Consider the following 26,685-nt stretch of genomic DNA (forward strand, 5'->3'; position numbering starts at 1 on the left):
AAAAGGACCTCCATGGGGCCCTCTGCTGTGGACGGCAGGTCCTGGGCTCCCTGACGGGGGTGTGAGGCCTTGGGTGAGGGAAGCAAGGCCAGGGGAGGCCCAGCGCATCCCCAGGCAGCCCGCGGGGCTGGGCCAGGCCACCTGGGGCCTGGTCACCGGACGCCACGGGCCTGCGGGACTCACCATCGCGAAGTAGTTGCTGTTCACCATCAGCGGCCCTCGTCCTCGGAGGTAGATGTATTCCTCCCACCAGTCGCTCACCTGTCAGGTGCAAGCAGGAGAGAGCAAGGACAGGCTTAACCAGGCTGCCCGGGACGGGGGTGGGCGCATTTACAGCATTTCTCTCTCTCTCGGGGCCAAGTCAGCCCCAGTGAGGCTGAATGCAAAACAGCGGGCACCAGAAGATGGCTTTATTCAAGTCAAGACTCAGCTACAGGGTACATCACCTTCATTTCATAGAAGGTTTAAAAAATAAAAACACCAAATGGGAAAGAAATGATCAGTGTCTGGCTGCTCTAACATTTCATAACAGTGAACACCACCAGTAACTGTCCACAGACTGCCTCTCCCCTTCTGCTCCCACAGCTTCCACTCTGCGTGGAGCCACCCGGGGGCCATGTGTCCTGTCTTCCCAGCATCCCTCAGGAGGACAGCAGTCTCGTCCTAACCACACCCACAGCCTTCGGGACCCAAGGACCACCATCCTTCCACTTTGTGTGGAAGATTCTTACAGTGCCCACCTAAGAATCTAAGTACCTGTGAAAACTTTCACAGGCTCAAAACACCCATGTCACCAGTGCAGGATCAAACCCCGACGTGACTTGCCCCACCCACCCTGGACTCCGACTGCTCTCTCCAGTCAAGACTTGCCCCATGGCCGTGCCCCTGGTGTGCCCCACCCACCAGTTCTGTCTGGGTCACACCTTCTCTTCCACCCTGTTGTTCAGTCACTAAGTCACATCCGACTCTTTGTGACCCCATGGACTGCAACCCTCCAGGCTTCCCTGTCCTACACTATCTCCTACAGCTTGCTCAAACTCATGTCCATTGAGTTGGTGATGCCATCCAACCATCTCATCCTGTCACCCACCCCCTTCTTCTCCTGCCTTCAATTTTGCCCAACATCAGTCTTTTCCAATGAATCGGCTCTTTGCATCAAGTGGCCAAAGTATTAGAGTGTCAGCTTCAGCATCAGTCCTTCCAATGAATATTCAGGGCTGACTTCCTTTAGGATTGACTGGCTTGATCTCCTTGCTGTCCAAGGGATGCTCAAGAGTCTTCTCTAGCACCACAATTCGAAAGCATCAATTCTTCAGAGCTCAGCCTTCTTTATGGTCCAAGTCTTCCACACTAGCTGTTGCTCAAATCTCAACTCCTCTGCCTGTTCATCCACCACTTGTCTCCTTCCACTCGCCATATGTAGGGAAGCTCAGCTGGCTCAGGAACAAATTATATTCCTACACAAAATTTCACCAAGAAAAACAGCATGTTTGTATACTCACATAATTGGTAGCCCACCAGGATTTTAGCTTCAAATACCACTGCAATCTCGGTCCCAGATTGACAGCAAAATCTTGCGCCAGAGCCGTCATCCGTGCAAAGTCTCCCTCCTTCATAAGAGGCTTCACAGATTCCAAGTACTGGGGTTAAGGGAAAAAACATAAGCCCAGCTAAAATAGAAGGTTTCTTTCCTTATGCCTTAGAAAAAGGCTAGTCTTCACTCAAGTTAGCTAACTTCAATACTAAAGGACATTTTACATCAGGGATAACTCCACAATTAAACTTTTGGGGGGACATAATCAGTGGTCCAGCCGCTAAGGCTCCAAGCTCCCAGTGCCAGGGGCCTGGGTTCAATCCCTCGTCAGGGAACTAGGTCTCACATACTGCAACTAAGAGTGCGCATGCTACAACTCTAAGACCCTGCATGCTGAAATTAAGACCTGAAGCAGCCAAATTAATTAATTAATTATATTTTAAAAAGACAAACTTCTTTGTCCTTTTACTGGCGTGCACGCGCCTCAGATCTTGAATCAGCACAAAATCACAAAGTGGACTCTAGACTGACAAGATCAAGATTTGGTCAACAATGAGCTTTTAATGTGTGGGGTTTTTTTCTCCATCATCTGGTCCTTCATAAGAGCTCTGTTCTCACCTAGGCTATGAAGGTGCCAATGAGATGGGTGGGGAGGCTCTGAGAGCCTAGGGTGGTACTAAAGGCTGGTGCTTAGGACCCTAGGACAGGAAAGAGGAGCCGGAAAAATGACAGGGATGGGGAAGGTCACATCACCAGGCTGAGGCCAGGCCACCAGTTCAGAATTTCCAGGGCCCCCACTTTGATTCGCTCTGGTCCTTGCAGGTAGGAGGAGGCAGGTAGCAGTTCATGGCACTCAACAGCGTCCACAGTGTATTTTTTGGCTGCACCAGGGGGCATGAGGGATCTTAGTTCCCCGAGCAGGGATACAACCCAAACCCCTTGCGGTGGAAACTCGGGGTCTTAACCACTGGACCACCAGGGAAGTCTCATCAAGTCATAAGCCTTGATCGCAAAGATGCTGGTGTTCAGAGCAGGTGATCCAGAGGGAGCGTGAAGTTGACCTACCCTGTTGACAGTGTCCTGGACAGCTGGGACGGGCAGGCGTGGCAGAGACGTCTGGAAGCTGTACAACATGGGTTTTCGGCCTGAGAAGATCTTGACCATAAACTAACAAAAGAGAACAAAGGTACGGTATTATTATTATGGAAAGACGAGATTGTGTTAAAGGCCCAAAATCAGTTTTTCAGTGTATATGACTCGCCAACTGTTGACTGATTCTCCACTGCAGTTCATCTCCTTCAGTCCATTTTCTGCCCCAACCCCCGCAGGCCTCAGCAAACAGCAAACCCCAAATAAAACCCAGGGCGAATGAAGCCCTGTGTCTGAGACACATCCTGCCCTGTCCAGGAGGTGCCATTCCCTGGGCACCCTGACACGGGGTCTGATTGCACTTCTGCACAAGGGGATTAAGTTTCATGTGCCTACTTCTGCAAGGCCCTCGGTTTCCAGATTGGCACCAGGGGCTGGGTGAGGGGCTTGGACCCAGAAGCAAACTCGGGAGAAGCAGTGGGACCCTCTGGTCACTGACAAGTCTGGTGAAGGGCACACACTTGCCCCTGCTTTAGTCTGGAATGATCTAAACATGGTCTAGTAATTGGTCGCCTCACACTGACCTGACTTCAGAGAACTTCTGGGGCTCATGGCAGCAGTGGGGTGGGGGGGAGTGCTGTGATTCTTGATGCTGAAGAGCAGGTGGGACTCAACTGGACACCAACTATGAAGGCCACCCTGGGGCAGGTCATTTCTCTTGCTTAATAAAGTGTGGACACCACCTCAGCATCTCTCCTGGGAGTTAAATTCTATTTCTCTGGAAATCAGAAGTCTTACATGCAAGCAACAGCAGGAAGTCTGTTTGGGAAAGAGGAAAGGTGTGGTGTGGTGGGCTCCAGCATGGGGATGCCCCCCTTTCAGAAGGAGCCCCAGGGGGCAGCATTCAACGACAGGTGGAGGTATCTCCGGGTGAGATCAGGACAAACATCCATCCATGCATTAGTCCAGTGACTGCTGGACCAAGGACCAAGGTGAGCTGGTGGAACTACTAAAAGCTAAGGGTGAGTCAGGGTGTCCTGGTTTCAGCTAGGGAAACCATTTATTGCCCGAGTTAGTCAGGCTACAAAGAAGGAGATGGAAGGTACTTTTGTTTAATGGGTGACCGAGATGACAAACCCAGTGGACATCAACACCAGATATTCAGGACACACTCATTAAAGGAAAAGAGTCCCCAGCCCAAGCTCATGAGTCACAGTGGGTCAGACTTCTCTGGCAATTACAGGGCGACACTCAAGTCACCAAGGGGACTGTATGCACAGGGAACTCTACGCAATACTCTGTAGTGACCTACTTGGGAACAGAACCTAAAAAAAGAGTAGATATATGGATATGCACAGGCTTTCCAGATGGCTCAGTGGATAAAGAATACACCTGCAATGCAGGAGATGAAGGTTCAATCCCTGGGTGGGGAAGATCCCCTGGAGGGGGAAATGGCAACCCACTCTAGTAACTATTCTTGTCTGGAGAACACCATGGACAGAGGAACCTGGTGGGCTATGGTTCATAGAGTTGCAAGGAGTTGGACATGACTGAAATGACTGAGTGCGCGCGCGCGCACACACACACACACGTATGCATAACTGATTCACTTTGCTACACGCCTGAAACTAACACAACAGTGTAAATCAACTAGACTTCAATAAAAATTAATTTTAAAAAAGTCACCAAGGGGCAAAGGTCCAGTGAGGGCCCTTCTTGCAGAAGAGAAAGTCTCCCACACCAGACAGCAGGCTGAGTGGGTGAACAAGACTCAGAAGGACATATCCTGGGTGGTCTCAGGGGTCCGTGGAAACACAGCAGCAGCAAGGAGGGAGGGGGGCTGCCAGGGGCTGGAGGATGGGGGTGGGGATTGTAAATCTAGTTGGCTTACACTGCTGTGTTAGTGTCAGGTGTGTAAAACAGTGAATCAGTTATGTGTATACACGTGTGGGTACGTCCCTTAAAAGGGACAAGGTTTCAGTTACAAGACGTAACTATGTTCTATTTGGTTGGGCGTTTTTTTGCTTTTCTTTCTCTGTCTTCCTTTTCTGGCCATACCACTGGTCATGTGGGGTCTCAGTTCCTGACAAGGGAGAGAACCGCCTGCAGTGGAAGTGTAGAGTCTCAACCACCGGGCTTTTCAGGGAAGTCCTGAAAAATGTATGTGGTGGACACTGGGCCTGGAACAAACAATCCTGCGTCAGACCTTACAAATTTGCTAAGAGGGCGAATATTAGGTTAAATGCTCTTACGTTCAAAGGCAAAAGGCATGGGTGGGGCCCAGGTTTCAGGGAGGGCAGGGTGGGTATATTAGTAACTTTGGCAGAGATGAGGGTTTCACAAGTATATATTTATCTCCAAACACATCAAGCTATGAAACAGCCACGGCTTTGAGGGATGTCAGGCAGTTAAGAATCATCTACCAGGGAGCTCCCCGGCAGTCCAGCGGTTAAGACATGGGCTTTTCACTGCCATGGACTCAGGTTCGACCCCTGGTTGGGAACTAAGGTCCTACAAGCCTTGAGGCACGGCAGAAAGAAACAAGACCCTCCCCACCAGCTGCGTGCTGGGGCAGCATTACCATCCAGATCTTGGTGGTGCGGCTCAACCTGCCGTGCTGGGTGAACATCCAGCCGTGGTAGGACAGCAGCACCTTCAGGGAGTAACGCATGGTGACGATGAGGGCCACCCAGAGCCCCGTGCCGAAGATGACGCCGCTCACCACCTTCTTGGTCTGGCTGGACATGCAGCCACTGCCGAGACAAGACCAGACAAGCCGCGGGTTCATCAGCGAAGGAAGCCACGGGCCCTGGCACCGAGAGACGCCACGTGTTCCCAGGCGGGGCGGCCTCCTGGGGCCACAGCGGAGGCCACGGACCCCAGGCCTGATCAGAGAGAGGGGGCCACCCGCGTTAACCTGATTCTCCCAAGACTCAGCCATCTTTCTTCTGGATGTGAGATGAACCAGCCCCATCTGCTTTGCTGGTCTTCGAAACAAACCCAGGCTAACGGGCATAATCAGGGAAAACAGACAGCTTCCTCCAGGTCCAGGCAGGATGAGAAGGTCACGGGTGAGGCACGGGCTGGCTCACAACGGGAGCTACGCCCCAGACTGACGACTGACCTGCGTTCTCCTCGGCCGGGAGCCGGCTGCAATTCTCTGCCTTCCATTCCTGCTACTCAAGATGTTTTTCCCTTAAACATACCTTTGCATTTCATCATGACTCATAAGGAATGCAGGTCACTTGACAAAACTATTACTTCAACTGTTTATATCAAAAGAGCTTGGTTTTGATCTATGTAGGGACATTTATCATGAATACATGTAGAAACTGATGCTGTTAAATGATCACTTAAAAACCTAGAAAGTATTTTCATTTGCTAGGGAAAGTGATATAGATAGGAAAGTGATCTGATAAAGACGTGACTTAAAAAATGAGAAGAAATGCAGCTACTCATACACCCTTGTGGGCTGTAGTTTCAGTTGTTTTGAAAAACCACAAAATATTCACAAAATAAAAATAATTTAAATAGCAAATGTTGGTGAGGATATGGAGAAAAAAGGGAACATTTATGCACTGTTGGTGGGAATTAAACTGATGCAGTCACTATGGAAAACAATACGAGATTCCTCAAAAAAATTAAGAATAGAACTACCATATGAGCCAACAATTTCACTTTTGAGTATTTATCTGAAGGAAACAAAATCACTCCATGTTCCACTACAGTATTATTTACAACAGACAAGACATGGAAACTTAAGTGTCCATGGACAAATGGATGGATAAAGAAGAGATGGTATTAATATCAATTGATACAATGGAATATTATTCAGCTAAAAAAAGAATAAATGCTGCCATTTGTGACAACATGGATGGGCCTTAAGGACATTATACCAAGTGAAATAAGTCAGACAAGGAAAGACAAACACCAGATGATATCATTCACATGTGGAATTTGAAATATGACACAAATGAACTTTTTTTAATGAAACAGAAACAGACAAAGAAAACTAATATATATATACACACATTCCTGAATCATTTTGCTGTACACCAGAAACTAACACAACATTGAATATTAACTATACTTCAATTAAAAAAAAAAGTTAAAAAAAGAAAGACATATATTGTATGGATGGTCTCATATGTGAAATCTAAAAAAAATTTTTTTTTAAAATTTGTAACTATATTGGGTGATGGATGTTAACAAAACTTGTGGTCATCATTTTGCAGAATACATATAACAAATCATTATGTTGTACACCTAAGAACTGATGTTTTCAAACTGTGGTGCTGGAGAAGACTCTTGAGTCCCTTGGACTTCAAGGAGATCAAAGCAGTCAATCCTAAAGGAGATCAGTCCTGAATATTCATTGGAAGGACTGATGCTGAAGCCAAAGCTCCAATGCTTTGGCCACCTGATGTGAAGAGCCGACTCATTAGAAAAGACCCTGATGCTGGGAAAGACGGAAGGCCAGAAGAGAAGGGGGCAGCAGAGAATGAGATGGTTGGATGGCATCAATGACTCAGTAGACATGAGTTTGAGCAAACTCTGGGAAACAATGAAGGACAGGGAAGCCTGGACATGACCGAGCAACTGAACAGCAATGAAAAATGATGCATTTGGCATTAGGCACTCCAACTGAAAGCATTAGCAAAAAAAGCTTTCTGTTATATGTTATGCCCCTTCTAAGGCTGCAGGGGATGGCCTACCCAGAGGTCGGGGAGAGGCCGTGACTTCAGGGTGTTGGGGATCCTCTCCAGCAAGAATGTGCAGAACAGCCCTTGACCCTTGACCCTGGGAGCTGCCGGCCTGTAAACCTGGTCTTTCTAAATCTGGGCCAAGGATGGCCCAGTTTACTGCAATTGGTTTAGAGGGATGAAGAAACAAATCTTATAAAGACTCAGATTAGAAAGGGCTTTAAATAGCCGACACTTCTAAATATAATCCACTGTAAAGAGACCGCCCGCGGTCCAGAATAAATTAAAAAGTATGTTAAACCCAAGCCGGCAGGGATGCAGAGATGAGCTGTCTATAGTGGGACAGGCCTGTGACTCTCTGGAAAGAGAGGGCAGAGACATGGGCAAGGTGATGAGAGAGAGACGGAGTCCCCTGCTTAGGGACCCTGTCGGGACTCCTGGCACCCCAGGCAGACCAAGAAGTCTGGCAGGTGCGAAGCGCGGGTTCCCCGGGGATGGGTTTGTACCCAGGGCCTCGCAGATGCTGACAGAGGTGTGAGCTGGGGTTCAGAGGCAGCTGGGGGCTACGTGTGACTCAGCGCGTCGCACTGGCTGCCAAGCACCCCGGGGCCTGGTGAACAAGGAGCAGCGTCGGCAGCAAGGGGCACCGGCCCAGACAAAGGAAGATTGAGACCTTTCCGTGAAAAGTGCTTAATCCTTTCTTGACTGTGATCAGAATCAAACTCGGTCCTGAGCCGTGAGCTTTCTTTTATGTTGCATTTTGCCACTTTATTTTCCTGTCCTTTTCTGAAGGCAATATTGAAATCCAAACAACCAACTTAGTAAAGGGCCCAGAAATTCATCTGTTTATCTTGGGCCAACCCCAACATTGCAGCTACAGCCCAGAGACCCGGTGGACACACCTGGGCTACAATCTGTCCCCCACCTTCCTCACAAAACTCCTGGCCCCAAAAGCAAAGCTCAGGAATTCCCTGGTGGTCCAGTGGTCAACGCTCTGCCCTTCCACTGCAGGGGGTGCAGGTTCGATCCCAGGTCGGGAAACTAAGATCCCACCTGCTCGGAGGCAAGGTCAAACAATGAAGAAAATTTAAAAAAAAAAAAAAAAAAAAGCAAAGCCCAGACATGGCACGAGGACTTGCAGATTATCATTTCTCCAGTCACAGACCTAAAATGTTCACCGATATAAACAAGCAACATGTGAACAGGATCAAAGGTCTCGCGTGGGACAAGCCACAGCCAAGGTGGAGCCACTAGACCGTTTCAACCAGAAAAGAGAAACCGGTATCCCACGGGCATTCTCTTGCAGTCCAGTCATTAGGACTCAGTACTTTCACTGCTGAGAGCCTGGGCTCCGTCCCTGGTTGGGGAACTAAGATCCCACAAGCCTTATGGCACGGCCAAAAGAATAAAAATGCGCCTTTCAGAGCTGCAATCACAAACAGTGTAGTGGAGAAGGGGTGGGGTAGGCTTAGCCCCGTGCGGGTCCCATCACTGGGCCCCCCAAACGCCAAGGCAGAGGTGCTGTTCCTGCCTTTGTCTGGCAGGAAGGTTCGACGGGGAGGTTCAGGGCCTGCTGAGGGGGGCACAGGGGTCCGAGGTGCTGCACAGAGTTGGGTCTGGAGCCCAACTCCCCACTTCATCTCCGTGACTCTAGCAGGAATCCACATCTTTTTTTCTCAGTATTTACTTGTGAATTTGTTTGGCTGCACAGGTCTTACTTGCGGCAATCGGGATCTTCGATCTTTGCTGTGGCCTGCAGGGTCTTTTGGAGAAGGCAATGGCACCCCACTCCAGTACTCTTGCCTGGAAAATCCCATGGATGGAGGAGCCTGGTAGGCTGCAGTCCATGGGGTCGCTGAGTCGGACACGACTGAGGAACTTCACTTTCCTTTTCACTTTCATGCATTGGAGAAGGAAATGGCAACCCACTTCAGTGTCCTTGCCCGGAGAATCCCAGGGAGGGCGGAGCCTGGTAGGCTGCCGTCTATGGGGTCGCACAGAATCGGACACGACTGACGTGGGATCTTTACTTGTGGCATGTGAACACCTAGTTGTGACATGCAGAATCTAGTTCCCTGACCGGTTATTGAACCTGGGCCCCCTGCATTGAGTCTTAGCCACTGGACCCCGAGGGAAATCCCAGGAGTCTACAAGCTTGAGCGTTTTCTCACTTTACATCAGACAGCCCAGTGAGAGAGGTCACTGCAGCGCAGGGGCCGCCGGGCAGGAGATGATTGCGGGAGCCAGGGTCACCCCCAGGACTGGAGGGAAGAAAGGACATCAGAGGGGCTCCACAAAGACCCTCGAGGGCATGGCCAGCATTCCCGCACGAGACCCCAGGCGCCACACACCTTGAAGGAAAAGTATCAATCAAAGGCTTCTCCAGGCCAAATCTCACGATATTTAAAAAAAAAAAAAAGCCTATTTTCAAGCTCTTAGAAAACTACAGTCACTAGGATAAAGTGTTGGGGGTCCCCCCTGAGATTCTAAGTCACTCAGACAAGGAGCTGAGCGGCTGAATTCTCCCCAGAACCCCCCACAGCAGCCAGCTCTCGGAGTCCTAGAACTCCAGGATGGCCCTGTGTACAAGGAAGACACCATGTCCAGAAGCAGTGCCTTGGACAAAATTCATTCTGAGGGCCCCCTGGCCAGGCTAAGTGGGCTGGCAGGCACCCCAGGACAGAGGCTGCTCTTCACACCTCTGGGCTTCAGAGAAAGAGTGACAAGGGACCCCAAACTCCCCAGGGGACCTCCCCAGGACATGGGGAGAAAGCTGTCGTGAGAATCATAGCAAAAGCCTCAAAGAGAATATCCAGAACAGACCGTCCTGACATTTGAAAAGACAGAAAAACAGCAGCCACAAAAAAGGAAGTCATTCCCTAGACCCTCTGAGATTTGAGAGGCTTACTCACGTCGTGTCCAGGGTCCGACTGATCCTAGCGATTATTCCCAAAGAGGGGTCGATCTTGGCGTACATGGTCGACATAACGCCCACAACCACGATGAGCCAACTGGAGGGACTCGCTGGGTACACGCCAGTGATGATGCCATTCTAGAAACAGACAGGAGTGCCGTGAGAAGTGCCCCAAGAATATTGGAGTGGGTGGCTATTCCCTTTGCCAGGGGATCATCCCGACCCAGGGATCAAACCTGGGTCTCCTGCATTGGCAGGCAGAGTCTTTACCACTGAGCTACCAAGGAAGCACATGAGTCAAAAACTTCTCTAAAACCATCTCCCTGGAGAGTGACCCCAGGACATTAGAATCACCCTAAGTTAGAAGCCTTAAGTAAACATACGGATTCCTTAGCTCCCCTGAGACGGACTCAGGAACGCTGGCCACCTTGCCCACCATGGTGTCCTCTCCCCAACCTGCTGCATCCAGGATGCCCTGAGACCCTCGCTCTCAGATCACCCCTCTTGCTGCTCCTGAATCAGACACTGCTTAACCGGAGGTATTAATATCTATAGGAGACCTCACTCCATGGCCAGAATCTCCCGTAAGATGCTTCAGCCAAAGCCCCGCAGCAGCCCCTTAAAAAAAAAAATGTAGCAGGGAAGAAGGGTTAGGAAGAAATAAGACCTCCAAATCAGCAAAATGTTGATAGTTGTGAAAATGAGCGATGTGACTTTATTATAGCTGTGTGCCTTTATTATTTTCTTTAGTTTTGTGTATGTTTCAAGACTTACAATTAAAAAAAAAATTCATACTGAAGTCATGTTAATAAGAGATTGATTTGACCAAGACAACGGATTAAAAAAATTTTCAAAGCTTTACTGAATTCTCTTAGGAGAGACTACCATGTTATTCTCATTATCGAGAGGTATGGAAGATTTTAAACAAAGCAGCGGCAGGTGAGGGGCGGGGGCAGGGAGGGGGAGCTTTCTGGTGTTCTCCGAAGTTCTCTGAAATGTTCTTATAAAATAAACAGACACATTAAATGATAATGGGGGAAAGAAGGTTCTAGATAAACGGCCTCCACTCACCACACTCCCTACCCTGCAGAAGCTCTGCCAGCCTTGGCCCCACCCCCACCCCTGCCCCTAGGTGCCCTAGGAAACCACATGGTTAGGGAGGTACAAGGAGGCTCCCGACAAGGTCAGGAGCGCAGAGGGCACTTCTCTCTGCAGGTGGCGCCCTCCTCCACTTTGAGTGGGTCACAGCAGCTGGGGCCTCAGGCAAAAGACGTACCTGATGCAAACAACTGACTCATTTGAAAAGACCCTGATGCTGGGAAAGATTGAAGGCAGGAGGAGAAGGGGACGACAGACGATGAGATGGTTGGATGGCATCACCGACTCAATGGACATGAGTTTGAGCAAGCTCCGGGAGTTGGCGATGGACAGGGAGGCCTGGCGTGCTGCAGTCCATGGGGTTGCAAAGAGTCAGACACGACCAGGCGACTGAACTGAACTGAACTGAACTGAACCTGGGCCCCACGACCCTCCAATAGAGCCAAGGGACACCTGTCCAGCCAGGCCAGGTCTCCCTGGTCATTGCTCGCACCCACTCCAGCTCCCCGGCCTTTCTCAACAGCCCTCCTCTGAGCTGCCCTCTGAAAGGAAAACTGGACAACAAACCCAGTTTTGTTGGGGAATGGGGAGCGGACACTTTTGATACACTTTCAACTTGCTTGGATTTTTTAAAACATGCATTTGTCCTTCTGTGACTTTCATTTTTTAGGAGAAGGAGGGATCTATTATTACTGGCAGTGAGAAAAGAGAACTTTGGGGACTTTTCCCACCACTTATCTCCCCGAACAGCAAAACTGAGGAAGTTTCAAGCGAAGAGTACATGCATGTTCACCACTGCTGTGATTTTTAAAATAAAATGAATTAAAAACAAGACACATCGGACTTCCCCAGCCATCCAATGGTTAAGACTTAGCCTTCCAATGCAGTAGGTGCGGGGTTTCATCCCTGGTCAGGGAATTAAGATCCCCCAGATGCCGCCAGCCAAAAACCCAAAGACATAAAACAGAAGCAATGTTGTAACAAATTATTTCAATAAAGACTTTTAAAAAATGTCACTCTGCTGGCCTATATGGGAAAACAATCTTAAAAGGAGTGGATATTTGTATGTGTGTAACTGACTCACTTTGCTATACACCTGAAATGAACACAATACTATAAATCAACTATATTCCAGTAAAATTAAAAAAAAACAAGACACGTGGTTAAAAACAGTGAATAAATGTCCACTCTTGCCGGTAAACAGAACTGAGAACTTTGCATTTGCTCAGCCGTTCAGTTGTGTCATGTCCAACTCTTTGCGACCCCATGGACGGGAGCCTGCCAGGCTCCTCTATCTATGGGATTTTCCAGACGGGAATCCCGGAGTGGGGAGCCAATTCCCTTCTCCAGGGGAACTTCCAGACACAGGAAACGAACCCGCGTCTCCTGCACTGGCAGGCAGACTCTCTCCCACTGAGTCACCTCGGAAGCCCAAGTCTGCCTTTACGTGCATCTTTTTCCGTGGTGGACTATTTCATCAGTGACATATTTGTTAAATAAACTCTCAGTGGTTTCACACGGATGAACAACAATCCTTTTCCTGTGAAGTGTTGAGAGGCCCAGACTCAGAGCTAGAGACATTTATTCTCCTTCTACCCCAAAGGTCGCTTACCCTCTCTAAACCCCAATTTCCTCGTCTGCCCAAAGGGTCCCAATTCACCCCGTCTGCCTTACAGAATTTCTCCAGGAATTCAGTGAGCCAATCCATATAAAATTGTCTCATAGGCCTTAAGGACCAGGAAACATACATAAGGTGCCAATTATCACGGACACACTGAAACTTCAACAGAGCCTGGAGTTCTCAAATAGGAAAGCGAATACGGTACAGATTGAAGCAAGTATCTGGAAACCTTGAATCTGATGAACTTCTTCTTCCAGGAATGAAGTCCAGACAGATAGATCTGCCTGAGGGCCTCATGGCTCATCCGGAGGTCAATCCCATCTGGAGTGACTGTGAACTGGAAGGCCACGGCTTGGTGGGCCTCCGCCATGGTCAGCGAGCTCCTGCAACGACAAGGGCGAACAGAGCATGGTGAGTGTTGACCAGACGTCAGAAAACCCCTTGCTGTTGTTGCTCTTTAGCCACTAGGTCGCGTCTGACTCTTTGCGACCCCAAGGACTGTGGCCTGCCTGCCTCCTCTGTCCACAGGATTTCCCAGGCAAGAATACTGGAGTGGGTTGCCATTTCCTTCTATAGGGCATCTTCCCAACTGAGGGATAGAAATGGTACCTCTTGCATTGGCAGGTGGGTTCTTTAACGATGAGCCACTGGGGAAGCCCCTATATAGACGTGTGATCCATTCTGAATTTGACCGTTTCCTCCCATTTGATAAACTGAATGTTACTCATGAACACACCTGGTTGCCCTCCCTGCTCCAGCGGGATACAGACAACCCATCGCTGCCTCTGCCTGGAAGCGCTGGGTGGTCAGCAGACTCCAGGAGCTGGAAACCCTCACCCCCAGGCCCCTGGCCATCCCACCAACCCTGCCTCCAGGCAACAGGCAGCCGGAGCCTCACCCAACTGGAATCCCGAATCCCAGGGCGGTTTAGCAACTTGCTGTGCCAGGGCAAATCCCATCCCTACCCACTAGGCAGCCTGGAGGCTGGCACAGAAAGTCCTCAAACACATCCATAACAGCCCTGATCCTTATCTCAGGTGGGAACCAGGGTCAACACCACACACCTTGGCTACGCGGTAGCCACTCCACAAACCACTTCAGGTTCCAGAAGACTCCGGGAAAACCCAATGCACAGAACCCTGGGGCAGGGGGGCGGGCCTCCCTCCCGGAGACTTGGGAAATCAGACAGCTGCTACACTCATCCCCTGAAGGTTTGGCCCTCACGGCTGGTTTCCAGCCTCTGCTAGGCCAGCGCATTTCATTTTCTTGCTGTAAATATTTGTCTCCTTTCACCTTCTTCCTTGACCAACTCCTGACTCACCTCTTCCCTCTTAGCTTCCCCGACATCAGCCCTCCGCCAGTCTGCTCAAAGTGCCTGATGGCACCACCTCCTCCTAAACCCTGTGCCAACAAGCACACCTGCACACAAAGGAGCTAAAAGTCCATCAGTTCAGTGCAGTCGCTCAGCTGTGTCCCATTCTTTGTGACCCCATCAACTGCAGCACACCAGGCTTCCCTGTCCATCACCAACTCCCAGAGCTTCCTCAAACTCGTGTTCATTGAGTCAGTGATGCCAACGTTCGTAGTAAACCAGAATAAAACCCCAGAACTGTAAGTGTGTGTATCCCTGCTGCTGCTGCTGCGTCACTTCAGTCGTGTCTGACTCTGTGCGACCCCATAGATGGCAGCCCACCAGGCTCCCCCGTCCCTGGGATTCTCCAGGCAAGAACACTGGAGTGGGTTGCCATTTCCTTCTCCAATGCATGAAAGTGAAAAGTGAAAGTGAAGTCGCTCAGTTGTATCTGACTCGTAGCAACCCCATGGACTGCAGCACCCCAGGCTTCCCTCTCCTTCAGTATCTCCCTGGAGTTTACTCAAATTCATGTCCATTGAATCAGTGATGCTATCTACCATTTCATCCTCTGCCCCTCCCTTCTCATTCTGCCTTCAATCTTTCCCAGCATCAGGGTCTTTTCCAATTGAGCTGGCTCTTTGCATCAGGTGGCCAAAGTATTGGAGTTTCAACTTCAGCAACAGTCCTTCCATGAATATTCAGGACTGATTTCCTTTAGGATGGACTGGTTTGATCTCCTTGTAGTCCAAAGGACTCTCAAGAGTCTTCTCCAAAACCACAGTTCAAAACCACCAACTCTTTGGTGCTCAGCCTTCTTTGTGGTCCAATCCTTACATTGGTACATGACTGGAAAAACCACAGCTCTGACTATACAGACCTTTGTTGGCAAAGTGATGTCTCTGCTTTTTAATACACTGTCTACATTTGTCATAGTCTTTCTTCCAAGGAGCAAGCATCTTTTAATTTCATGGCTGCAGTCACTGTCCGCAGTGATTTTGGAGCCCAAGAAAATGAAATCTGTCACTGTTTCCATTTTCTTCCCATCTATTTGCCATGAAGTGATGGGACTGAATGCCATGATCTTAGTTTTTTGAATGTTGAGTTTTAAGCCAGCTTTTTCACTCTTCTCTTTCACTTTTATCAAGAGGCTCTTTAGTTTCTCTTCACTTTCTGCTATTAGGGTGGTGTTATCTGCATATCTGAGGTTATTGATATTACTCTCAAAATCTTGATTCTAGCTTGTGCTTCATTCAGCCTGGCATTTAGAATGAGTTATTCTGCACAGAAGTTAAATAAGCAGGGTGACAATATACAGCCTTGTCATACTCCTTTCCCAGTTCTGAACCAGTTTCTTGTTTTGTGTCTCATTCTAACCGATGTTTCTTAGCCTATATACAAGTTTCTCAGGAGGCAGGTAAGGTGGTCTGGGATTTCCATCTCTTTAAGAATTTTCCAGTTTGTTGTGATCCACACAATCAAAGGCTTTACTGTAGTCCATGAAGCAGAAGTAGATGTTTTTCTGGAATTCCCTTGCTTTTTCTTCAGGAAATCAGAACAAGTGATCCCGGCTGTCACTCACTTGTCCGTTCAACAAGGCTCACCCCACAGCTCAGACGGGGGGCCAGGAAGAAGCGGGAGTGACAGAGAGGACCTCCCAAGTGACACGGAAGCCCAGGGGAAGGATTGGACAGAGGGCGAGATTTTCAGGATCGAAGGCAGACCTGTGAAAGGGCCGGAGGTGCAGGCTGGCTGGGGTCAGGGCAGGGCTGAATTCAGAGAGGAAGGCCCAGAGGCAGCCGGGTTTCACAATTAGGGCCATGATTCGGGGGTGTCAGTTCCTGTGTCTGTTCCAAAGAAGACACGGGTATGTATGCCAAGTTGCTCAGCCGTGTCTGACTCTTTGCAATCCCATGGACTGTAGCCCGCCAGGTTCCTCTGTCCAAGAGATTCTCCAGGCAAGAATACCGGAGTAGGTTGCTGGGGCCTCCTCCAGGGAATCTTCCCCACCCAAGGATCAAACCCAGGGTCTGTGCACGTCTGCCTGCTTTGGCAAGCAGGGGTCTTCATCACTAGCGCCACCTGGGAAGCCCAAAGAAGACCACTCTGGCTGCTATATGGAGAGCAGGTGGACTGGGCGGGGCAGTGAAACCAGTAAGAAGCTGGGGCAGGTTTCCAAGGAGAGCATGGCCCACAGTGGGAATGGCAGGAGGGCCCCCTGCAGACAGGGCTCAGAGGCACCCTGGGGCTGGAGCCTGGATTGTGTGGGCTCCACCAGCCTCCCCAGCACAGAAGAGCCACAGAGCAGGGTGGGCGAGGTGGGGACTAGGAGTGGAACATTCGCCCGGGGGGCAGTGGACGGTGGGGGGCGGGTGGGGGGGGAACCCAGGCGGGGACATCAGGGCCAAGGGAGAGGCTGGGATGGGCAGCCGAGAGCTCTGCTTGGATGACCTTGAAAGAAAAGGGCAAGTCAATAAAACTGCATCCAGGCACGTAACCTTAGCCTGGTGCCACCTGCCTAGCATTCAAGGATATTTACACGTGGGAATTTCCCGGCAGTCCAGTGGTTAGGACTCTGGGCTTTCACTGCCGAGGGTTCAGTCCCTGGTTGAGGAACTAAGATCCCACAAGCCACATGGCACAGCTGGAAAAAACAAAACGTGACCCTTCGCGTACTGTTTACCTGGCATGGAGCAAACATCCACAGCCCGGCCAGTTTTGAAGACATAAATCTCATTTTTGAAAGCACCAAGATCTCTAAGCAAAAGCTTGCTACAAGCCAGTTTAAACAGTTCAAGAGGGCACTCCAACCAACAGCTCGAATCTGTTTCTCAAAAAGTTACCCAAGGGGGCTCGAAGATTCTTCCAGAGCCTGAAGGTTAACTCAGCCCCTCCCCCCATCAAAGCCTTAGGGTGAACACAAGTCTTAAAAGAGATAAGAATTCTACATGGCATGCATCACAGCAACAATTGTGGCTGGCTACCCTTTCAGTGACTTATCGGATCTTTCGAGGGCTTTACACAGAACAGGAAGGGATTACTAAAGGCAGTAGATTAAATATAGTGTCGAGTGTTTGTAGCCAATTCTCCCCAAAGGTGCATGCCCAGCGTGTGCTCGTGGATCTAACCCCCTCTAGACAGGGGCAGACTGAGTGTATTTGCAGCCTCCTTTTCTGAAGTCGGTGGCCTTAGCAGAAGTCTCTGAAAACAGATAACTAATAAGGACTTAATGGGGGCTTCCCTGGTGGTCCAGTAGCTGACTCCACACTCCCGATGCCGGTGGCCCAGGTTCAAAGAACTGCAACTAAGAGTTTGCACGACTGCAATTAAGACCCAGCGCAGCCAGATAAATAGATGAATAAAAATACTTTTTATAGAAAGACCTGCTGTATAGTACAGGAGACTTTACTCAATACTCTGTTATAATGGCCTATATGGGAAAAGAATCTAAAAAAGTGGATATATATATATGTGGATAACTGACTCTGCTGTACACCTGAAACATTATGAATCAACTATACTGCAATAAAAATTATTAAAAAACAAAACAAAACTCCCTGAATTTAACTAGAGATTTGCTTGGTTCAGACTAAAAACTAACTGTGTGTCTTAGGTGCCAAGCAGGAATTAGTGAATCAGATGACAAGGAATTAAGATGTTCCCTCTGCCAATCTAATGAGTGAAAAATCCATCCTGCATCCTGGCATTCACAGCCTCAAAGTTGGAGACATTTAGAGTTGTAATAGTGCCCCCTACAACCGTGAGGGCAATGCAAAGCAGAGATGCAGCAAAGGACCACTTCACACCCACCAGGATGGCAGTCATTAAGATGGGGAGAAATCAGAATCCTCGTGCATGGCTGGGGGGAATGTCAGTCTGGCAGCTCCTCAAATAGCCAAACGTAGTCACCATGTGACCCAGCAATTCTGCTCTCAGGCACATGCCCAAGAAAACTGAAAATGTATATCCACACCCAAACCTGTACACAGATGTTCACAGTAGCATTATTCATAATAACCAAAAAGTGGAAGCAACTCGAGCGTCCTTCCACTGACGATGGGTAAACAAAAGGTGCTCTATCCACACAACAGGATGCTATTCACAGGCAGTACAAAGGGATGAAGCGCTGACACACGACATCCTGCACGGATGAACCTTGAACACTTGATGCCGAGTGAAAGCAGCCAGTCACAGAAGACCACACGTTGCTGCTGTTTGGTCGCTCAGTTGTGTCTGACTCTTTGCAACCCCATGGACTGTGGCATGCCAGACCACATGCTGAATGATTCTTGGTATGTTAAATGTCCAGAATGGGCAAAATCTACAGAGACAGAAAGCAGTGGCTGCCTAAGGCCAGGGGGAAGTGGAGAGTAAAGGAGGGGAGGGCGTCTTTTGGGGGTGATGAAATGTTCCCAAATTGAATGGGGTCACAGCTGAATATACTAAAAATCACTGACGTGTACATGTTAGATGGTTGGATGGGATGGGATGGGAATTATCTCCCATAAAGACTTGGGAATTCGTCCAGTGGTTAGGAGGGGCTTCCCTGGTGGCTCAGTGGTGAAGAATCTGTCTGCCAATGCAGGAGATGTGGGTTCAATCCCTGGGTCAGGAGGATCCCCTGGAGAAGGAAATGGCAACTCACTCCAATATTCTTGCCTGGAGAATACCATGGACAGAGAGGAGCCTGGCAGGGCTACAGTTCACAGGGTCGCCAAGAGTTGGACACGACTTAGCGACCAAATAAGATCATCACACGAGAGTGGTGGGGACCTTGCCAACAGATCGCCAAGCTGCTCCTCAGGATGTTCACGTGGAGTCGCTCAGGTGAGCAGCCCCGCCGTGAAGGTAAACGGGCCTGGAGCTGAAGCAGGACAGGGCCACCTAGGAGTGCCCTCCCCACTGGTGACTCCGCTGGCCTTGGGAGCGAACTGCCTCCAGGTGAGGCTGGGCGGCGGTGGGGCGGTGAGACTGCCTCCAGGTGAGGCTGGGCAGCGGTGGGGCGGCGGGACCTGCTCCAGGGCAAGGAGGCAGGCCAAGATAAACTCCTGGACACTCAGGAACTATGAGGAGCCCCAGTGAACAGGAAAAGAGGGGGACAACAGAGGATGAGATGGTTGGACGGCCTCCCTGACTCTATGGACATGAGTTTGAGCAAGCTCCGGGAGTTCGTGATGGACAGGGAAGCGTGGCGTGCTGCAGCCCATGGGGTCGCAAAGTCAGAGGAGACTGAGCGACTGAACTGAACTGAACCAGGAAATTTACTATATTAATACAGCAGGATGTTTTCTATCTTGAATCAGGAGAGACTGCCAACACACTAGAGCAAGGAATCACCCCTACACACCCTCTTCCTGGAAGGAACAGATATTAATACTTTGCCATGCTGATCAGAGACTGCTTGGCCCCAGCCCTCCCTTCCTGGTCTGCCTCCCTGGAGCCCCGAGGCACCCCTGACCTGGCCAGAATGGCCCTGCTGTCTCTGTGAGCACAGCTGGGAACCCCAACACGCTGCGAGAGGAAGGGCCCTGGGACCAGCTGGCAGGCCGGGCCTGTGTCTGGATCAGGGCCACTTAGCTGCACAGCTTCTTCTCTGGATCCCTTCAACCTTCCAGGATGAAATCAAAAGGCACTCCAGGGCCCCAGGGCCAGGCGAGTGGGACACATGGCGTGTGCAGCCTACGCCATGTGCCAGCCCAACCTCCAGCTTCCTCTCCCTTCTGGGCAAGGTCACCGGGCATGCAGACTGTCTTACCGTGGCGTGTGCAGCCTACGCCATGTGCCAGCCCAACCTCCAGCCTCCTCTCCCTCCTGGGCAAGGTCAGCGGGCATGCAGACTGTCTTACCGGTTCATCCCCTGGGGTCCTCTTCCAGCCCCCTTGCACCGGGAGTCAGTCACCCACAGGGCCCTGCCCGGGACCTGGACTTATATCAGTGTGGACGATTCGCTTGAAGCCCCACTGATGCCAGAACAAGTCAACTGAAAACCCATCTTGCATCCTTCCACACCCTCCCTGGCATCACTCCTTCAAACACCTCCAGCGCCTGTCATGCCCGGGCACGAATGGGTTGGGGTGGTCCTCACTCCATCCCCCACCTGCTGATGTGGGGGTAGTGGTACCATGCCCCTCCCCACCAGGATCACTCCCACCCCCACCCCTGGGTGGAGAGAGGTGGCTTCCCTGGGGACAAGGTATACTCGGCATGACCGCTGGGATCCACCCGCAGAACGTGCACCTGTGCCCCACGGTCTCGGGAGGTTGGAGGAGAGGAGAAGACCTGTGAACGGGCTCCCTTTCTGTCATTCCCTTGTTCCTGCAAACCATCCCTGGGCAAAGACTGGAGGCCCTCTGACAAGAACCCTGAGCTGGAGGGGACAGCGGGAGCACCTCTGAGGAGCACAGGCTGGCTGCTCCTCCCAAGGTCTGGCTGGGTGATTGGAGAAGCCCCTTGGGGACTATTCTTGATGCGAGGTCACCTCTTGCCAAACCGGAAGTGGCTGCTGATGGCAGCAAGCCCTCAGCTGCAGGGAGACATCCAGTGATTGATCTGATACACTGAAAACAAAGCCCTCTCTGTGTGTGCGTGTCTGCAGTGGGGCTGTCCAGGAATGTGTGCTAAGTCACTTCAGTTGTGTCTGACGCTTTTGCTACCCTATGGGCTGTAGCCTGCCAGGCTCCTCTGTCCATGTGATTCTCCAGGCAAGAATACGGGAGTGGGTTGCCATGCCCTCCTCCGGGGGATCTTCCTGACCCAGAGATAGAACCCAGGTTTCCTGCATTGCACACGGATTCTTGACCACTAGTGCCTTCTGGGAAGCCCCTGCAGTGGGGCTACATACCTGCTTATTCTCCCTGGCAGGACAGAAATCGCTGCCAGGTGCATCACGTGGAGGGTGCCCACCTGGAGCCCCACCTGCCGGTGATCATCCCCACTTAGGACACACCTGGGTGCTGCTGCCAGCCCCGCCCATCTTGGCTGAACGTGGGAACCCGGGGACCGTGCCACCTTAGAAACCAGGAGGGCCACTAGAGGAGAGAGACTGGCACGAAGGTCTGTTCCAGGGCACTTAAGCACCTTACGCTAATCTGCTCCAGGAAAACACCAAGATCCGGAATAAGATGCCCTAGTTGAGCATAATGACCTATTTCAGTTCAGTTCAGTCGCTCAGTCATGTCCGACTCTCTGCGACCCCATGAATCGCAGCACGCCAGGCCTCCCTGTCCATCACCAGCTCCCGGAGTTCACCCAGACTCATGTCCATCAAGTCAGTGATGCCATCCAGCCATCTCATCCTCTGTCGTCCCTTTCTCCTCCTGCTTCTAATCCCTCCCAGCATCAGTCTTTTCCAATGAGTCAACTCTTCGCATGAGATGGCCAAAGTACTGGAGTTTCAGCTTCAGCATCATTCCTTCCAAAGAAATCCCAGGGCTGATCTCCTTCAGAATGGACTGGTTGGATCTCCTTGCAGTCCAAGGGACTCTCAAGAGTCTTCTCCAACACCACAGTTCAAAAGCATCAATTCTTCGGCACTCAGCTTTCTTCACAGTCCAATTCTCACATCCATACACGACCTATTTACTGCCATTTAAAAAATTCACACCTCTGGTCTTAAATTCCCTCCCAAGCTCAGACCCCCGTCACCCTCCTCTTTGGCCAGGCCCACCCACAGGTCCTGCTCTGTAGCCAGGGAACTCTGATTCACAACTGGGGTGCCTTCCGCCCGTTTTGTTTTTTTTTTTAATTTCTCTTTCCCTGCTTCACACCTGGCTCACAGCTCCCTCTCCCAGGTGCCTGCCTTGGAATCCACATTCTGGAAGCACAGGAAATTCTATCAGTTACATCCAGCAATTTCAGCTGTACTTGCTGCGAAAATGACTTTCACTTGCCAATTATTCATTTAATCTCTCATCATAAGCTGTAAAGCTCCCCAGGACACAAATCCTTGTTGAATTCTCTGAACAAACCACAGGTGCACAGACAGTTCTCCAATCTGGGGGAAAATGCTGCAAGTCTCATTCAATTTTGGTAAAATTACCTTCATTTTAACAGTGTTGCCCAAAGCCAGCCCCAAGATTCTTAGCCAATGAATTGGTCTGTACTTTGTTTTTCAAATGTGTGCACTTTGCCTCTTTCTCCGCAGCCAATCCTTCAAACAAAAGCCGTTCAACCTCGGAAGCCAGTGGCCTGCAAATCCTCACACTGGTCTTGTAATCAAGAAGTCATTCATAAGACTTTCTGTTTCCCTCAAGGGTATCTGGCTTCCTTCAGAGCGGTTCCCTGTTCTGCCCGCCGCCCCCGCCCCCACCACTGTGGTTCTGCAACAGGCTACAGGAAAGGAGGTGAAAGGTCATCCAATGCAAAGTGCAGGTCAAGACTTCAAAAAGGCCTGGGGGAAAACTGAGGTGTGAAATCACCTCTATAATTCAAAGCAAAACAATAAAAACTTGCCAAGTGACAGCAGACTTTCAAGAAAACTTTATAGCAATGGAAATACACAATAAATCACATGCCAGAAGTTTTGCAATACGGTCTTGAAATTAACAGATGCTGAAGCTCCAATCCTTTGGCCACCTGATGCAAAGAGCTGACTCATTGGAAAAGACCCAGATGCTGGAAAAGACTGAGGGCAGGAGGAGAACGGGGTGACAGAGGATGAGGTGGTTAGGTGGCATCACCGATTCAATGGACATGAGTTTGAGCAAGCCCCAGGAGATAGTGAAAGTCAGGGAAGGCTGGTGGCCTGCAATCCATGGGGTTGCAAAAAGTTGGACAGGACTTAGCGACTGAACAACAAGGAAGTCTTTCAATATAGTCTTGAAATCAGTCTCAGGTAGACAGATAGATAAATAGGGCATACAGACTAATTTTTTGCTATTAACAATGAAGATACGAAACATTCTTTCTACCAAAGTGTTTGGCATATGCCAGACAATGTGATGCATATTTTATCTGCATTAACCCATTTAACTCCCACCAGAATCCTAGGATATACTGATGCCATCTCATTTACTAAGACCAAGGCTTGGAGGTCAAGAAACTTGCCCAAGGTCACAGTTAGCAAACAGCAAAGCTGGGAATCAGGCCCAGGTCCAACTCCAAGTTAAGTGGTAAGCACTCCGTACAAAGTTCCACTTAAGATTCCTAAAGTTACGACACAGAAAAATTAGGTCACTCTATCGTAAGCAAAACGAGGTAACTTCAACCGGCAGTAAAAGGATAGGAACTGCAAACGTGGCGGGTGCCAACTCTCAAATTCTTCCCATGCTCCAGTATTCCCGCTGTTGCTGCTGCTAAGTCACTTCCGTTGTGTCCGACTCTGTGCGACCGCAGAGACGGCCCACCAGGCTCCCCCGTCCCTGGGATTCTAATTGCACAATTCACAAGCCCAAAGAGGCAAGTCCTGCCTTCTGTTAAAACCCATCTCATCCAGCAGCAAACAACTGAGCTAGAAATCCTCTGAGAAGAGGTCACCCCCAGGAAGTGATAGCTGAGCGCAGGATGAATTCACCAGGCAGGGTCTCCAGGCGCATAGCCAGTATCCCTCACCGGGGGAGGCTGGAGGACATCCCACCCCCTTTTTTAAAAAAATAAAAAATAAAAAATTATTTATCCCTGGCTTCCCTGGTGGCTCAGTGGTAAAGAATTCGCCTGCCAGTGCAGGAGATGTGGGTTCCATCCCTGGGTTGGGAAGATACCCTGGAACAGAAAATGGCAACCCACTCCAAAATCTTGGCTGGGAAACCACATGGACAGAAAAGTCTGATGTGCTACAGTCCGTGGGGTCGCAAAGAGTCAGACACAACTTTGTGACTAAACAACATTTATGGCTGGCTTGGGTCTTGGTTTTGGCATATGGGCTCTAAGTTCCCCAGTGAGGACTGAAATCTGTGTCTCCTGCACTGGAAGGCAGATTCTTAACCACTGGACCACCAGGGAAGTCCCTGGAAACCCTCTAGAAAGAAGCTACTGCAGGCGGAGAATGTGTAGCATCATCTTTAGCTGAGAGCAGAGCAATTATTTTAGCATCAACAACATATTCTTCTCCTGTCTGGTAAGCAGTGACTGGGAGGGTTCTGCTTGGCTACACAAAGCTGGTTCTGCCTTCCAGGACTGGCTCCAACTTGGGGAAACCGTGTTCCTGCTGTGCTTGATGGCCAAGGCGCTCTCCAGGCTGACCTCAGCACTGCTACCCAGAGCACTTCAAGGAAAGCACCAGGAAGGTTCAGGAAGGCTTCTCCAGCCTAGGGGGTTCACGACTCTTCTTCCGTTCCTGCTTACTCTCTAGTATTTAGTATTCAGCCATTTGGCTGATGATAAGAGTTTAGGTGCGGGCAAGAATTAGCAAAATGAAAGGGCTCCTCTCTACTTGAGTGTCGGCACCCAATCCCTGTGCACTCATGAGCCACGTCCTTATTCCCTTGCACACGTGATTCACTTTAATTGTGCTCTTGTGTTTTTTCAGTAACTGTGTACACAAACAAATTACTCTTTCCCTAATCTGATGGAGGTAAGAATGGGACTCAGGGGGGATTCTCAGATGGCTCAGAGATAAAGAATCCACCTGCCAGTGCAGGAGACAAGGGTTCAAGCCCTGATCCGGGAAGATCCCACAAGCCGTGGAGCAATTAAGCCCATGCTCTGCAACAAGGGATGCCACCGAAACAAGAAGCCTGCACACCAACAGCTAGAGAGTAGCCCCTGCTAACCACAGTTAGAGAAAGCCCAGCCAGCAACGAAGACACAGCACAGCCATAAATAAATAAATAAAATTATTTTAAAAAGAATGTGGGACTGAGAACACAGAACCCCCCTGTAAATTCTGGGGAGGGCTCTGTGCACAGGAAAGAGACAGGTATTTTCACTCATGAAGGGCTACATCTTGAATTCATGACTGAGCACTGAATAACCGCATTATTTAATAACTGCTTTATTTAAACTGGCCACATGGTTCATTTCTCACAGTGAAGTATATCATAATAAACCATTCACATTTACAGGGTAAAGATGCTGAGTCAAGGCAGGTTACAGGGGAATTCTGCATCATTATCCTTGTTTCTATGACTTTTGATAAACAACAGATTTTGCCTACAGAGCTGCTATAAAAATAAAGCAAATTCAAATGTAAGCCTTACACTGTGCAGTATCCACAACTGATGATTAATCAGATAAATCTTCGCAAGAAAAAGAATTGAGGAAAGGTCATCGAGGGCCATGTCTTTATAAGGAAAATACAGAATGTCTTGGGGACTCCCTGGTGGCCCAAGGGTTAAGACTCTGCTTCCACTGCAGGGGGCACAGGTTGGATCCCTGGTCTGAGAACTGTTAGGTGGCACCCTGTGAAAGCAGGAGACAAAAGAGACTTGGGTTCGATCCCTGGGTCGGGAAGATCCCCTGGAGTAGAAAACGGTAACTCACTCCAGTATTCTTGCTTGGAGAATCCCCATGGACAGAGGAGCCTGGCGGGCTACAGTCCATAGGGTCGCACAGAGTCAGGCATGACTGAATCGACTTAGCATGCAAGCAGGCACTGGAATAATATCCTAGAAGTCCTTCATTGGAAGGACTGATGCTGAAACTGAAACTCCAATCCTTTGGCTACCTGATTCAAAAAGCTGACTCATTGGAAAAGACCCTGATGCTGGGAAAGATTGAGAGCAGGAGGAGAAGGGGACGACAGAGGATGAGATGGTTGGATGGCATCACGGACTCAATGGACATGAATCTGACCAAACTCAGGGAGACAGAGAAGGACAGGGAAGCCTGCCGTGCTGCAGTCCAAGTGGTCACAAAGAGTCAGATGTGACTGAGCGACTGAACAACGACAAGCCGTGAGGTGTGGCCAACAAAACAGAAAAAAAGAAAATACAGAATTTGGCAGGCCCCAATTAACTGCACTACCTACTGAGGTGTTTTTCTCTGGATGCCCACCTGGAAGGACCTCCTCCAGACTGGCCAACATCAGCACAAGGGCCTGAGTGACGACAGCTGGGTGGGGCACGCATCCACCCAAGAGAGTTTGCAGAGCCTCTCCTCCCCACCACGGGGTGGTTCTCTCCAAAGACTTGGCGGGGGCGGCAGGGGGAGGGGGGGGGACACCCATGTGCTTCTCTTTTGCACCCAAAAGTGCAACTGAACTGGTCAAACCACATGTTCCAATCTGGGGACTGCAGAAGGCAGCTGTATCCATAAAACCTGCCTACAGCCAAGGGTTTCACACCAGGGAAACTACTCTCACATCTGGCCCCTTAGGGATCCTCATAAAATCCCCGTGAGACAGGATGACAGGTGTCAGAGGCACTGGCTTAAAGAGGAGGAAATGGAAACCCAGAAATACACACAGCTGATCCAGTGTCATGTCCAGTGGGCCCAGGG

General features: G+C 50.0%; 1 protein-coding gene across 2 annotated transcripts in view; it reads right to left on the bottom strand.

Moving 5' to 3' along the window:
• CPT1A (carnitine palmitoyltransferase 1A) overlaps positions 1-26,685 on the bottom strand; it is a 61,174-nt gene that overhangs the window by 29,313 nt on the left and 5,176 nt on the right. Inside the window, exons 2-7 of one of the 2 annotated variants that reach the window (XM_006063955.4) lie at positions 13,189-13,342; positions 10,239-10,378; positions 5,205-5,376; positions 2,600-2,701; positions 1,503-1,640; positions 184-261 (exon numbers count right to left, since the gene is read on the bottom strand). In XM_006063955.4, the coding sequence (XP_006064017.3) occupies positions 184-261; positions 1,503-1,640; positions 2,600-2,701; positions 5,205-5,376; positions 10,239-10,378; positions 13,189-13,329 (771 nt within the window). In that variant the 5' untranslated portion in view covers positions 13,330-13,342. Of the gene's footprint in view, positions 1-183; positions 262-1,502; positions 1,641-2,599; positions 2,702-5,204; positions 5,377-10,238; positions 10,379-13,188; positions 13,343-26,685 lie in introns of those variants that run through there. The other variant, XM_045165855.1, reaches the window with a different exon arrangement.

Source organism: Bubalus bubalis, chromosome 5, assembly GCF_019923935.1.
Source record: "Bubalus bubalis isolate 160015118507 breed Murrah chromosome 5, NDDB_SH_1, whole genome shotgun sequence".
Classification (NCBI taxonomy): domain Eukaryota; kingdom Metazoa; phylum Chordata; class Mammalia; order Artiodactyla; family Bovidae; genus Bubalus; species Bubalus bubalis.